This window comes from Hyperolius riggenbachi, chromosome 2, assembly GCF_040937935.1.
Source record: "Hyperolius riggenbachi isolate aHypRig1 chromosome 2, aHypRig1.pri, whole genome shotgun sequence".
NCBI classification, from domain to species: Eukaryota; Metazoa; Chordata; class Amphibia; order Anura; family Hyperoliidae; genus Hyperolius; species Hyperolius riggenbachi.
The window spans coordinates 74,746,434-74,761,605 of NC_090647.1; the positions used below are offsets into that span (position 1 = coordinate 74,746,434).

At 46.4% G+C, this 15,172-nt stretch overlaps 1 protein-coding gene across 1 annotated transcript in view; it reads right to left on the reverse strand.

Annotated features, from left to right (window-relative positions):
• Positions 1-15,172, reverse strand: part of DDX10 (DEAD-box helicase 10) — a 339,094-nt gene that overhangs the window by 150,143 nt on the left and 173,779 nt on the right. The window contains exon 14 of the mRNA XM_068266912.1: positions 752-877. Coding sequence (XP_068123013.1) covers positions 752-877 — 126 coding nt within the window. The remainder of the gene's footprint in view (positions 1-751; positions 878-15,172) is intronic.

Consider the following 15,172-nt stretch of genomic DNA (forward strand, 5'->3'; position numbering starts at 1 on the left):
GCTCCCACAGTGTGATGTCAGAACCATGGTCCTGACGTCACACTGTGGGAGGGGTTTCACCACAAAATCAGCCATACAGAGCCCCCTGATGATCCGTTTGAGAAAAATAATAGATTACTCGTGGGAAAGGGGGTATCTGCTACTGATTGGTCACGGTTTCTCTTCTTTTTTTTTCCAAATGTTTTTTTTTTTCCCACAAAAGAATTTTGGTCAGTAACCATTACATCATACAAACAGGTTATTGTGCCATATGCACCATTCAACGGTTTCTCTTCAAAATGTAGAGGTAAGCCATTCTTTTATGTTTTATCCAGGCGACATCCCCACTTCCCCCCTAGTGAAACTGGAGAGGTCGCACCCTCGTGTTGGCAGGTAAAGTCCATGGACTGCCCTCCAACCCTCAGTGTGTCAGGCCAAGGGAGACGGGATTCTGTATGTGCCACCTGCTGCCTCAGTGGTCCCACTGCTGTCACTCTCAGCACACCCACAAAGCACAATGACAAGACAAATAACATTTATATCGCGCTTTTCTCCTGGCGGACTCAAAGCGCCAGAGCAGCAGCTACTAGGGCGCACTCTATAGGCAGTAGCAGTGCTAGGGAAACTTGCCTAAGGTCTCCTAGTGAATAGGTGCTGGCTTACTGAACAGGCAGAGCCGAGATTCAAACCCTGGTCTCCTGTGTCAGAGGCAGAGCCCTTAACCATTACACCATCCAGCCACTGACAATGAGGCCCTCAGGAACGCACTCACCTCTCCATCATCTGCAAACATTATCTTGGTGTTCACTTTGAAGTTCCTCTTTAGAACTTTCTTCGCATCCTTCACTTTGGTTACTTTCTCTATTTTCTTAAGTTTTGTTTTTGTGGCTTCTTCTGCCTAAAAACAAAAGTAAAAAACAAACAGTGAAACATTATCATTTATGAAGGATAACATACACTACAATTATTATGTAACAAATAATTAAATAATGTAACTATTATTTAATTTATCACAGGCGAACAACACCTTTAGTACTGTCAGAATGGTCGCTTACAGAGAGTTCTAAAGCCAATAGAGAAGATCTCTGGTCTCACAGAATTCTCTGGGGGAAGGGGAGAATTATGCATAATAAACAGCTTAAGCTAAGCGTGTGTGTGCATGTACATACAGATATATAGCTATTGGCAGATGTTATGATGCTGAAACCAGGATAATTAACATAAACATGGGTATCCTGAATAATTCAGTGCATGTCATTACAATTCATCATTAAAGCACTATGATTAGCCATACTATGCCAGGGAAAAGAACACATATAAGTAGATACATACTTGATCTACTTGCATAACAATAATGTATTGTACTGTCTACATTTTGATTTCAGTGAATTTTATATAGTAAGAGAATTCTGTTCCTGTCTTTTGCCCACAGTTTGAGGCTAAATCCTGATGTCATTTCTTCCCTTAACTTTTTTTTATTTTCTCCTCCAATCGCTGAGTCACCTCAGCCTTGCTTGTAAACAGAAGTGAGCAAAGGATCATGTTTCAGCTAGGCAGGGAAATAAAGGGAAGAGGAGGAATATATTATAGATAAAAAGAACCCCCGGCATGCAACTGTTTGGCAATGGCTATTAAAGGGCCAGTGCTCCTAAGGTATATGATAACTCAAAACCATAACAGCAGAAAAAAAGTTTTGAAAGTTTTGAATGCAGGATTAGCATCTTTATCACTTAACCACCTGAGCGGTCTGGACGAGCTCAGCTCGTCCAACACCGCCGGAGGCTGCCGCTCAGGCCCTGCTGGGCCGATTTACATCAAATAAAAAGCAGCACACGCAGCCGGCACTTTGCCAGCCGCGTGTGCTGCCTGATTGCCGCCGCTCTGCGGCGATCCGCCGCGAGCAGCGGCGAAAGAGGGTCCCCCCAGCCGCCTGAGCCCAGCGTAGCCGGAACAAAAAGTTCCGGCCAGCGCTAAGGGCTGGATCGGAGGCGGCTGACGTCAGGACGTCGGCTGACGTCGATGACGTCACTCCGCTCGTCGCTATGGCGACGATATAAGCAAAACAAGGAAGGCCGCTCATTGCGGCCTTCCTTGTTTATTCTGGGCGCCGGAGGCGATCGGAAGATCGCCTCCGGAGCGCCCTCTAGTGGGCTTTCATGCAGCCAACTTTCAGTTGGCTGCATGAAATAGTTTTTTTTTTAATTTAAAAAAAACCCTCCCGCAGCCACCCTGGCGATTTAATCAGAACGCCAGGGTGGTTAATATACTCAGACCAGTTGCTGTTGGTTGACATCTGATTTTTATGGTGACAAGTCCTCTTTAAAGTGAAACTGAACCGAGTAAAATTATTTAAAATAAACACATGATGCACCTGCAAATACTTACCTCATCGTCTGTTTTTCTCAGAAGCTCACAATTTTCTTCTAACGATACCTTAAAGTTCTGGCAAGATTTTGTTGGAACTAAAATATATTATTTGCTGTCAGTTATATATCAGTTGTTGTCAGTTATAACTGAAAGGACAACTGATGTGCAAGGTAATGTCCATGTTTACCTATGGCTCAAGTTGGCGACATTACAGTTTAACAGTTTGCTGACCCGGAAGCTGTTATGGGGTAATGGCCATTTTCAAAATGGAGGACGGAGAATTCCATTGATCACAGTGGACGCAGGAGAGGAGAAAGAGATTGATGAGTAGACTACACGAGAGGTAAGTATGACTTGTGTATGTTTATTCTGACTTTTAATTTTCAGTTCAGGTTTGCTTTAAGTCTGTGCTCTGTCATGTTGTTATAGGAACAGTCTTGGCTGCTGGCTGCTTGCCTAGTGCTGGGTCACTGCATAGCGACTCCTCTGGATGAAAGCTAGCCACACGAGACCCACCCCTGCTCTACATACGCTGAGTGAAAGCACAGCTCTGGGCATTTATCATATAAAAGTCACCAGTCATCGTCACAGCCCCGCTTCAGCAAAGTCAAAATCTCACTTTACTTTTTGTCACAGCTGACAGTTTGCTGAAAACTTCAGCATCAGAAACAATATCAATCTCTCAAATACCGAGGCTGGCTGGGTAGAATCTTAGTGCTGGGATCACTAGTATTGTTGGCTGGGTATAATCCTAGTGCTGGGATCACTAGTATTGCTGGCTGGGTAGAATCTTAGCGCTGGGATCACTAGTATTGCTGGCTGGGTAGAATCTTAGTGCTGGGATCACTAGTATTGTTGGCTGGGTATAATCCTAGTGCTGGGATCACTAGTATTGCTGGCTGGGTAGAATCTTAGTGCTGGGATCACTAGTATTGCTGACTGGGTAGAATCTTAGTGCTGGGATCACTAGTATTGCTGGCTGGGTAGAATCTTAGTGCTGGGATCACTAGTATTGCTGGCTGGGTAGAATCTTAGTGCTGGGATCACTAGTATTGTTGGCTGGGTATAATCCTAGTGCTGGGATCACTAGTATTGCTGACTGGGTATAATCTTAGTGCTGGGATCACTAGTATTGTTGGCTGGGTATAATCCTAGTGCTGGGATCACTAGTATTGCTGGCTGTGTATAATCTTAGTGCTGGGATCACTAGTATTGTTGGCTGGGTATAATCCTAGTGCTGGGATCACTAGTATTGCTGGCTGGGTAGAATCTTAGTGCTGGGATCACTAGTATTGCTGGCTGGGTAGAATCTTAGTGCTGGGATCACTAGTATTGCTGGCTGGGTAGAATCTTAGTGCTGGGATCACTAGTATTGCTGGCTGGATAGAATCTTAGGGCTGGGATCACTAGTATTGTTGGCTGGGTATAATCCTAGTGCTGGGATCACTAGTATTGCTGACTGGGTATAATCTTAGTGCTGGGATCACTAGTATTGTTGGCTGGGTATAATCCTAGTGCTGGGATCACTAGTATTGCTGGCTGGGTATAATCTTAGGGCTGGGATCACTAGTATTGTTGGCTGGGTATAATCCTAGTGCTGGGATCACTAGTATTGCTGGCTGGGTAGAATCTTAGCGCTGGGATCACTAGTATTGCTGGCTGGGTAGAATCTTAGTGCTGGGATCACTAGTATTGCTGACTGGGTAGAATCTTAGTGCTGGGATCACTAGTATTGCTGGCTGGGTAGAATCTTAGTGCTGGGATCACTAGTATTGCTGGCTGGGTAGAATCTTATTGCTGGGATCACTAGTATTGCTGGCTGGATAGAATCTTAGCGCTGGGATCACTAGTATTGCTAGCTGGGTAGAATCTTAGTGCTGGGATCACTAGTATTGCTGGCTGGGTAGAATCTTAGCGGTGGAAACACTAGTATTGCTGGCTGGGTAGAATCTTAGCGGTGGGATCACTAGCATTGCTGGCTGGGTAGAATCTTAGTGCTGGGATCACTAGTATTGCTAGCTGGGTAGAATCTTATTGCTGGGATCACTAGTATTGCTGGCTGGATAGAATCTTAGCGCTGGGATCACTAGTATTGCTAGCTGGGTAGAATCTTAGTGCTGGGATCTCTAGTATTGCTGGCTGGGTATAATCTTAGCGGTGGGATCACTAGCATTGCTGGCTGGGTAAAATCTTAGTGCTGGGATCACTAGTATTGCTAGCTGGGTAGAATCTTAGCGGTGGAAACACTAGTATTGCTGGCTGGGTATAATCTTAGCGGTGGGATCACTAGCATTGCTGGCTGGGTAGAATCTTAGTGCTGGGATCACTAGTATTGCTAGCTGGGTAGAATCTTAGTGCTGGGATCACTAGTATTGCTAGCTGGGTATAATCTTAGTGCTGGGATCACTAGTATTGCTGGCTGGGTAGAATCTTAGCGGTGGAAACACTAGTATTGCTGGCTGGGTATAATCTTAGCGGTGGGATCACTAGCATTGCTGGCTGGGTAGAATCTTAGTGCTGGGATCACTAGTATTGCTAGCTGGGTAGAATCTTAGTGCTGGGATCACTAGTATTGCTAGCTGGGTAGAATCTTATTGCTGGGATCACTAGTATTGCTGGCTGGATAGAATCTTAGCGCTGGGATCACTAGTATTGCTAGCTGGGTAGAATCTTAGTGCTGGGATCTCTAGTATTGCTGGCTGGGTATAATCTTAGCGGTGGGATCACTAGCATTGCTGGCTGGGTAGAATCTTAGTGCTGGGATCACTAGTATTGTTGGCTGGGTATAATCCTAGTGCTGGGATCACTAGTATTGCTGGCTGGGTAGAATCTTAGCGCTGGGATCACTAGTATTTCTGGCTGGGTATAATCTTAGTGCTGGGATCACTAGTATTGCTGGCTGGGTATAATCTTAGCGCTGGGATCACTAGTATTGCTGGCTGGGTAGAATCTTAGCGCTGGGATCACTAGTTTGCTAGCTGGGTAGAATCTTAGCGCTGGGATCACTAGTATTGCAGGCTGGGTAGAATCTTAGCGCTGGGATCACTAGTATTGCTGGCTGGGTAGAATCTTAGCGGTGGGATCACTAGTATTGCTGGCTGGATAGAATCTTAGCGCTGGGATCACTAGTATTGCTAGCTGGGTAGAATCTTAGTGCTGGGATCACTAGTATTGCTGGCTGGGTAGAATCTTAGCGGTGGGATCACTAGTATTGCTGGCTGGGTAGAATCTTAGTGCTGGGATCACTAGTATTGCTGGCTGGGTAGAATCTTAGTGCTGGGATCACTAGTATTGCTGGCTGGGTAGAATCTTAGTGCTGGGATCACTAGTATTGCTGGCTGGATAGAATCTTAGCGCTGGGATCACTAGTATTGCTAGCTGGGTAGAATCTTAGTGCTGGGATCACTAGTATTGCTGGCTGGGTAGAATCTTAGCGGTGGGATCACTAGTATTGCTGGCTGGGTAGAATCTTAGTGCTGGGATCACTAGTATTGCTGGCTGGGTAGAATCTTAGTGCTGGGATAACTAGTATTGCTGGCTGGGTATAATCCTAGTGCTGGGATCACTAGTATTGCTGGCTGGGTAGAATCTTAGTGCTGGGATCACTAGTATTGCTGACTGGGTAGAATCTTAGTGCTGGGATCACTAGTATTGTTGGCTGGGTATAATCCTAGTGCTGGGATCACTAGTATTGCTGGCTGGGTAGAATCTTAGTGCTGGGATCACTAGTATTGCTGGCTGGGTAGAATCTTAGTGCTGGGATCACTAGTATTGCTGGCTAGGTAGAATCTTAGTGCTGGGATCACTAGTATTGCTGGCTGGGTAGAATCTTAGTGCTGGGATCACTAGTATTGCTGGCTGGGTAGAATCTTAGCGCTGGGATAACTAGTATTGCTGGCTGGGTATAATCTTAGTGCTGGGATCACTAGTATTGCTGGCTGGGTATAATCTTAGCGCTGGGATCACTAGTATTGCTGGCTGGGTAGAATCTTAGCGCTGGGATCACTAGTATTGCTAGCTGGGTAGAATCTTAGCGCTGGGATCACTAGTATTGCTGGCTGGGTAGAATCTTAGCGCTGGGATCACTAGTATTGCTGGCTGGGTAGAATCTTAGCGGTGGGATCACTAGTATTGCTGGCTGGATAGAATCTTAGCGCTGGGATCACTAGTATTGCTAGCTGGGTAGAATCTTAGTGCTGGGATCACTAGTATTGCTGGCTAGGTAGAATCTTAGTGCTGGGATCACTAGTATTGCTGGCTGGGTAGAATCTTAGCGCTGAGATCACTAGTATTGCTGGCTGGATAGAATCTTAGGGCTGGGATCACTAGTATTGCTGGCTAGGTAGAATCTTAGTGCTGGGATCACTAGTATTGCTGACTAGGTAGAATCTTAGTGCTGGGATCACTAGTATTGCTGGCTGGGTAGAATCTTAGTGCTGGGATCACTAGTATTGCTGGCTGGGTAGAATCTTAGTGCTGGGATCACTAGTATTGCTGGCTGGGTAGAATCTTAGTGCTGGGATCACTAGTATTGCTGGCTGGGTATAATCTTAGTGCTGGGATCACTAGTATTGCTGACTGGGTAGAATCTTAGCGCTGGGATCACTAGTATTGCTGACTGGGTAGAATCTTAGCGGTGGGATCACTAGTATTGCTGGCTGGGTATAATCTTAGTGCTGGGATCACTAGTATTGCTGACTGGGTAGAATCTTAGCGCTGGGATCACTAGTATTGCTGGCTGGGTAGAATCTTAGTGCTGGGATCACTAGTATTGCTGGCTGGGTAGAATCTTAGTGCTGGGATCACTAGTATTGCTGACTGGGTAGAATCTTAGCGCTGGGATCACTAGTATTGCTGACTGGGTAGAATCTTAGTGCTGGGATCACTAGTATTGCTGACTGGGTAGAATCTTAGCGGTGGGATCACTAGTATTGCTGGCTGGGTATAATCTTAGTGCTGGGATCACTAGTATTGCTGACTGGGTAGAATCTTAGCGCTGGGATCACTAGTATTGCTGGCTGGGTAGAATCTTAGTGCTGGGATCACTAGTATTGCTGGCTGGGTAGAATCTTAGTGCTGGGATCACTAGTATTGCTGACTGGGTAGAATCTTAGCGCTGGGATCACTAGTATTGCTGACTGGGTAGAATCTTAGCGGTGGGATCACTAGTATTGCTGGCTGGGTATAATCTTAGTGCTGGGATCACTAGTATTGCTGACTGGGTAGAATCTTAGCGCTGGGATCACTAGTATTGCTGGCTGGGTAGAATCTTAGTGCTGGGATCACTAGTATTGCTGGCTGGGTAGAATCTTAGCGCTGGGATCACTAGTATTGCTGACTGGGTAGAATCTTAGTGCTGGGATCACTAGTATTGTTGGCTGGGTATAATCCTAGTGCTGGGATCACTAGTATTGCTGGCTGGGTAGAATCTTAGCGCTGGGATCACTAGTATTGCTGGCTGGGTATAATCTTAGCGCTGGGATCACTAGTATTGCTGGCTGGGTATAATCTTAGCGCTGGGATCACTAGTATTGCTGGCTGGGTAGAATCTTAGCGCTGGGATCACTAGTATTGCTGGCTGGGTAGAATCTTAGCGCTGGGATCACTAGTATTGCTGGCTGGGTAGAATCTTAGCGCTGGGATCACTAGTATTGCTGGCTGGGTAGAATCTTAGCGGTGGGATCACTAGTATTGCTGGCTGGATAGAATCTTAGCGCTGGGATCACTAGTATTGCTAGCTGGGTAGAATCTTAGTGCTGGGATCACTAGTATTGCTGGCTGGGTAGAATCTTAGCGGTGGGATCACTAGTATTGCTGGCTGGGTAGAATCTTAGTGCTGGGATCACTAGTATTGCTGGCTGGGTAGAATCTTAGTGCTGGGATCACTAGTATTGCTGGCTGGGTAGAATCTTAGTGCTGGGATCACTAGTATTGCTGGCTGGATAGAATCTTAGCGCTGGGATCACTAGTATTGCTGGCTGGGTAGAATCTTAGCGCTGGGATCACTAGTATTGCTGGCTGGGTATAATCTTAGTGCTGGGATCACTAGTATTGCTGGCTGGGTATAATCTTAGCGCTGGGATCACTAGTATTGCTGGCTGGGTAGAATCTTAGCGCTGGGATCACTAGTATTGCTAGCTGGGTAGAATCTTAGCGCTGGGATCACTAGTATTGCTGACTGGGTAGAATCTTAGCGGTGGGATCACTAGTATTGCTGGCTGGGTATAATCTTAGTGCTGGGATCACTAGTATTGCTGACTGGGTAGAATCTTAGCGCTGGGATCACTAGTATTGCTGGCTGGGTAGAATCTTAGTGCTGGGATCACTAGTATTGCTGGCTGGGTAGAATCTTAGCGCTGGGATCACTAGTATTGCTGACTGGGTAGAATCTTAGTGCTGGGATCACTAGTATTGTTGGCTGGGTATAATCCTAGTGCTGGGATCACTAGTATTGCTGGCTGGGTAGAATCTTAGCGCTGGGATCACTAGTATTGCTGGCTGGGTAGAATCTTAGCGCTGGGATCACTAGTATTGCTGGCTGGGTATAATCTTAGTGCTGGGATCACTAGTATTGCTGGCTGGGTATAATCTTAGCGCTGGGATCACTAGTATTGCTGGCTGGGTAGAATCTTAGCGCTGGGATCACTAGTATTGCTAGCTGGGTAGAATCTTAGCGCTGGGATCACTAGTATTGCTGGCTGGGTAGAATCTTAGCGCTGGGATCACTAGTATTGCTGGCTGGGTAGAATCTTAGCGGTGGGATCACTAGTATTGCTGGCTGGATAGAATCTTAGCGCTGGGATCACTAGTATTGCTAGCTGGGTAGAATCTTAGTGCTGGGATCACTAGTATTGCTGGCTGGGTAGAATCTTAGCGGTGGGATCACTAGTATTGCTGGCTGGGTAGAATCTTAGTGCTGGGATCACTAGTATTGCTGGCTGGGTAGAATCTTAGTGCTGGGATCACTAGTATTGCTGGCTGGGTAGAATCTTAGTGCTGGGATCACTAGTATTGCTGGCTGGATAGAATCTTAGCGCTGGGATCACTAGTATTGCTAGCTGGGTAGAATCTTAGTGCTGGGATCACTAGTATTGCTGGCTGGGTAGAATCTTAGCGGTGGGATCACTAGTATTGCTGGCTGGGTAGAATCTTAGTGCTGGGATCACTAGTATTGCTGGCTGGGTAGAATCTTAGTGCTGGGATCACTAGTATTGCTGGCTGGGTAGAATCTTAGTGCTGGGATCACTAGTATTGCTGGCTGGGTAGAATCTTAGTGCTGGGATCACTAGTATTGCTGGCTGGGTATAATCCTAGTGCTGGGATCACTAGTATTGCTGGCTGGGTAGAATCTTAGTGCTGGGATCACTAGTATTGCTGGCTGGGTAGAATCTTAGTGCTGGGATCACTAGTATTGCTGGCTAGGTAGAATCTTAGTGCTGGGATCACTAGTGTTGCTGGCTGGGTAGAATCTTAGTGCTGGGATCACTAGTATTGCTGGCTGGGTAGAATCTTAGCGCTGGGATAACTAGTATTGCTGGCTGGGTAGAATCTTAGGGCTGGGATCACTAGTATTGCTGGCTAGGTAGAATCTTAGTGCTGGGATCACTAGTATTGCTGGCTAGGTAGAATCTTAGTGCTGGGATCACTAGTATTGCTGGCTGGGTAGAATCTTAGTGCTGGGATCACTAGTATTGCTGGCTGGGTAGAATCTTAGTGCTGGGATCACTAGTATTGCTGGCTGGGTAGAATCTTAGTGCTGGGATCACTAGTATTGCTGGCTGGGTATAATCTTAGTGCTGGGATCACTAGTATTGCTGACTGGGTAGAATCTTAGCGCTGGGATCACTAGTATTGCTGACTGGGTAGAATCTTAGCGGTGGGATCACTAGTATTGCTGGCTGGGTATAATCTTAGTGCTGGGATCACTAGTATTGCTGACTGGGTAGAATCTTAGTGCTGGGATCACTAGTATTGCTGGCTGGGTAGAATCTTAGTGCTGGGATCACTAGTATTGCTGGCTGGGTAGAATCTTAGTGCTGGGATCACTAGTATTGCTGACTGGGTAGAATCTTAGCGCTGGGATCACTAGTATTGCTGACTGGGTAGAATCTTAGTGCTGGGATCACTAGTATTGCTGACTGGGTAGAATCTTAGCGGTGGGATCACTAGTATTGCTGGCTGGGTATAATTTTAGTGCTGGGATCACTAGTATTGCTGACTGGGTAGAATCTTAGCGCTGGGATCACTAGTATTGCTGGCTGGGTAGAATCTTAGTGCTGGGATCACTAGTATTGCTGGCTGGGTAGAATCTTAGTGCTGGGATCACTAGTATTGCTGACTGGGTAGAATCTTAGCGCTGGGATCACTAGTATTGCTGACTGGGTAGAATCTTAGCGGTGGGATCACTAGTATTGCTGGCTGGGTATAATCTTAGTGCTGGGATCACTAGTATTGCTGACTGGGTAGAATCTTAGCGCTGGGATCACTAGTATTGCTGGCTGGGTAGAATCTTAGTGCTGGGATCACTAGTATTGCTGGCTGGGTAGAATCTTAGCGCTGGGATCACTAGTATTGCTGACTGGGTAGAATCTTAGTGCTGGGATCACTAGTATTGCTGACTGGGTAGAATCTTAGTGCTGGGATCACTAGTATTGCTGACTGGGTAGAATCTTAGCGCTGGGATCTCTAGTATTGCTGGCTGGGTATAATCTTAGTGCTGGGATCACTAGTATTGCTGACTGGGTAGAATCTTAGCGCTGGGATCTCTAGTATTGCTGGCTAGGTAGAACGCATTGTACGTTAGAACATCACAATAAAAAGAAACATGAACAAACGGTGTGGTTTTCAAACTAGTGCAAGAGATCGACAAGAGGGTAAAAGTTAAAACAATACTTTAAGGGCTTCTTCACACTGAGGCCGCTTTCGGTATTTTTTAAGTGCCAGCGATTTTGAAAATCACCCTAAAAGGGCTTGTGCAAGGATTCCCTATAAGAGTGTTCACATCTGAGCAGTTCGATTCCGATCCGCTCACCAAAGGGCTGCCTGTACTATTCTCAGGGCGATTTGCCTATAATGGAAGGTATAGGGGTTTCTCGAGTGCTTTTATTTTCCGGGTCAAAAAGTTCACTTGCTGACGTCAGGAAGTGAAAAAACAAATCGCTCTGCAAAAGAGCTTAGAAAAGAGCTGTAAAAAAACGGCGCAGGTAAGCGCAGTGAGCTAAAAAAAATTGTGCACAAAATCGCAAAACGCTGGCGTCAGCGATTGCGATTTATGATGTGATCAAGGCCTAAATATGTTAAAAAGCGTTCACAGCATAAGCCAATCCGCCAGATGAAAATGCCAACCTGTTATGTATCTACCGTACACGATGCAAGACAAAGTCCATTCAATGCTTATCTGCTAACCTGACTTGCTAGGATGATCCCTCTGGTGGCCATACACTTATCGATATTTTGATTGATATCGGTATATTCGATCACTCGGATCAAATCTGCTGGAAATCGATGGTGCAAATGATGCCCAATTTATTTTCATTCAAAATCAATCGAGCTGTTAATTCAATTCAATTCACTTTATTGTCATTGTGTAACAACAAAATTACTTTTCATGACAACCCCACGGTGCATATAGGGAACATAGTGATAGTAACAAGGAAGAGATGAAATGATACAAGTATGCCAGGTATTACAGATATTAAAACAATTTGTACACAGTGTTAATTATTTCAGAGAGGATTCAGAGTTCATCAAGTTTATGGCGGATGGGAAAAAGCTGTCTTTGAGTCTGTTTGTGTGTGTGCGGATTGATCTAAAACGTTTACCTGATGGAAGGAGCTCAAACAAGGTATTTCCAGGGTGAGTGTTGTCCTTGATAATGTTTTTGGCCCTTCTCATGCTGCGAGTATTATACAAAAGTTCCAGTGATGGTAGTTCAGTGCCAATAATGGCTTCTGCTGTTTTAACAACTCGCTGCAGGGCTTCTCTAGTAGCCTTGGTGCAGCTGTTGTACCAGGCCGTCATGCAATTGGTCAGAACGCTTTCTATAGTGCATCTGTAGAAATAACCAGCAGCTTCTGTGGGAGGTTAGCGCTCCTTAGTTTTCTCAAAAAGTAGAGGCGTTAGGAAGATATTGTTCAATTGGTGGCGAGTCAGGAGCATGGCGTTAGCGGTGTTCCAATTACTGGACAACTGACGTGTGGGCAGCAGAGCTTAAAGTCAGCTATCTGGCGGCATGTGTCTGCTCTCCATCCTGGCTGGGTGATCCTCAGGTCCATTTTCCACTAGCAATCGCTAGCGTTCACGCTGAACGCTAGCGATTGCTGAATCACAATTACCGGCGATTCCCCGACGTTCGCAGACGCGATTTTGCTATGCTATGCACTGCATAGCAAAATCGCGGCAAATATCGCTCCGCCGCGCGTTCGCGTTCCCGGCAAAAACGAATCGCGGTAGTGGAAATGACCTACCGCGATTCCTATGTTAAAAAGCAAACCGTAGCGATTGTAAAATCGCTAGCGGTTTGCGTTTTTGCGATTCAGCCAGCGCAAACGCGCTGGTGGAAAAGGGCCCTCAATTGTCTCGTCTCTCCAGGGTTGCCTGTGTCATGTGACAAACACTAAAGGCTGAACACTAGAAGCCTCTAGTGGTCACATAAGGTACATGCCACAATGCCTCTAGTGTTTACTAGGCACAGTTGCTCCGGGAGAGATAGCAGTGGATTAGACAGACGCCTGCGAACAGGTGAGAGTGTAAGCTCTGCTGCCCACACTCTGCATGGCCCAGGAAAGGGGAGGGGACTAAATAGATGGGGAAGACCTCGGGTGCCTGGCAGGCAGTGCATGGCTCCACAGATATTCAATAGATTTCATGCTGAAATCCTCTACTGGAAACAATATGAGACTGTTCTTTGCTACTAATGTTTCATTTCTTAGCTGTACTACACATAAAATAAACGTATGATATAATGAATTGTAACTTCAGATTCCCTTTAAGGTGTGTGTATATACACACACACACACATAATGTCCCCTGCAGGGATTGATCCTTCATATAGCAACTTGGGGCCGCGTGTTGTACAGACACATTGCAAGGCTATTGCCTCACAAAGTGTTCTGTTGCTATGGCGAGGTGGAGGAAGGAAGAATGGCACCACAAAAAACGGGCGGCTTCTAGTGAAAGTGTTAAGGAGGAGAGTAATGCGCATGCCTGACACAATCAGGGAGGCTACATACACAATAGATTCTCGGCACCAATGACCCCAACAAGCTGCCTAGGCCGAGAATTCTGCTAGAGAAGGAAAGAGGCGTGTCCATGCAGTGAGAGTAAACCCATACAAATATTTCAAATATTTGCAAATATTAGCAAAAAAACAAACATATTTTCAGTAGTAAAGATCATAAAGTGTATTCACTGTAAAAATACTACAGGTTCCCTTTAAGTTACATCCTGACACCTCGTTGTGAAAATGACTGAACTATCGACGCCCTGATTTCATTCAGACTCTTTGGCCCGGGGTGAATACCATACATTATTTGGTGAAGGGATTCCACGGCATGACCACTCATGATAACGCAAGGCCTGGCCTGCACAGAGCAGGAACAGCTGACGTGAGCTTTCATCAGTTACATGGAGGCCTCTAAGTGCTCCCTGCAGACCGCCGGGCGCACTGAATATTGCATGATATTTACTCTGCTGCCTCACTTCAGGGGCTTTAACTCAAAGCTTTTAAACCATCTTCTAAATGCTTCAGACTATTCTTCCTAAGTGTTTAAACTGGTGCCTGGTAGTTATAATTTCTACAGGTTATAAATAACCATTACCTGTTGACTAGGTGAGCCAAAGTGCTTGCTGAATCTGAAGATAACAAAAACAGGCCTATTGTTTAACCACTTCAGGACCAGAGCAGTTTGCCTGGTTTAGGTGCCCCCAGTTTAGATAGGTGTCCCCAGTCTGCATTACTCACCTTCCTGGGTCCAGCGAGGAGTAGCTCTCCCCGCCTCCGCTCTGCCCGGCATCCAGCCTCGCACTGCCGCTAAGTTCCGGGTCCTGACGTCATCAAGCCAATTGTAGTGATCACAATTGTCATGGCTCCTGACCAGTGAGGGGAGATGTCAACTGTCATATGACAGCTTTAAGAGACTCTGAAGCGAGAATAAAACTCGCTTTTCCCCTTATATTCAGCAGGGAGATGTTCGCCCCTGATAAAACGCCGCTATCCCGTGGCAGAACGAGGGGTCTTTCCCCCCCAAATCCCCCCCTGCAAAATCCACGACCAACTTGGTCGTAGATTTTGCTGCTCCTGGAGGCAGGGCTAATGGCCGCAGCCCTGCCTCTCAGCGCGTCTATCAGCGGCGGATCTCCGCCCCTCTCAGTGAAGGAAAACAGAGGGGCGGGGAGAGGCGGTGATCAGCGGTGATAGACACGCTGAGAAGCAGGGCTATAGCCAATAGCCCTGCCTCAACAGGAAGCGATCCCCGCACAGCACGGAGGGGACTTGGGGGGTAAAGACCCCCCCGTTCTGCCGCGGGATAGTGGCGTTTTAGCAGGGACAAACATGCCCCTGCTGAATAAAAGGTAAAATGCGAGTTTAATTCTCGCTTCAGACTCTCTTTAAAGAGAACCCGAGGTGGGTTCTAAGAATCCAATTAGCATACAGAGGCTGGGTCTGCATATAATACCCAGCCTCTGTTGCTATATTGTTTCCCCCCAGCCCCCCTCTGCGCTCTGCTGTACCCCCATAAATCAATCGCCGTGCTGGCGACATGCAGTGTGTCGCCAGCCGGCTGTTTACATCTGAAGTGTCAGTCTCTGCTGCTCCCCGCCTCCT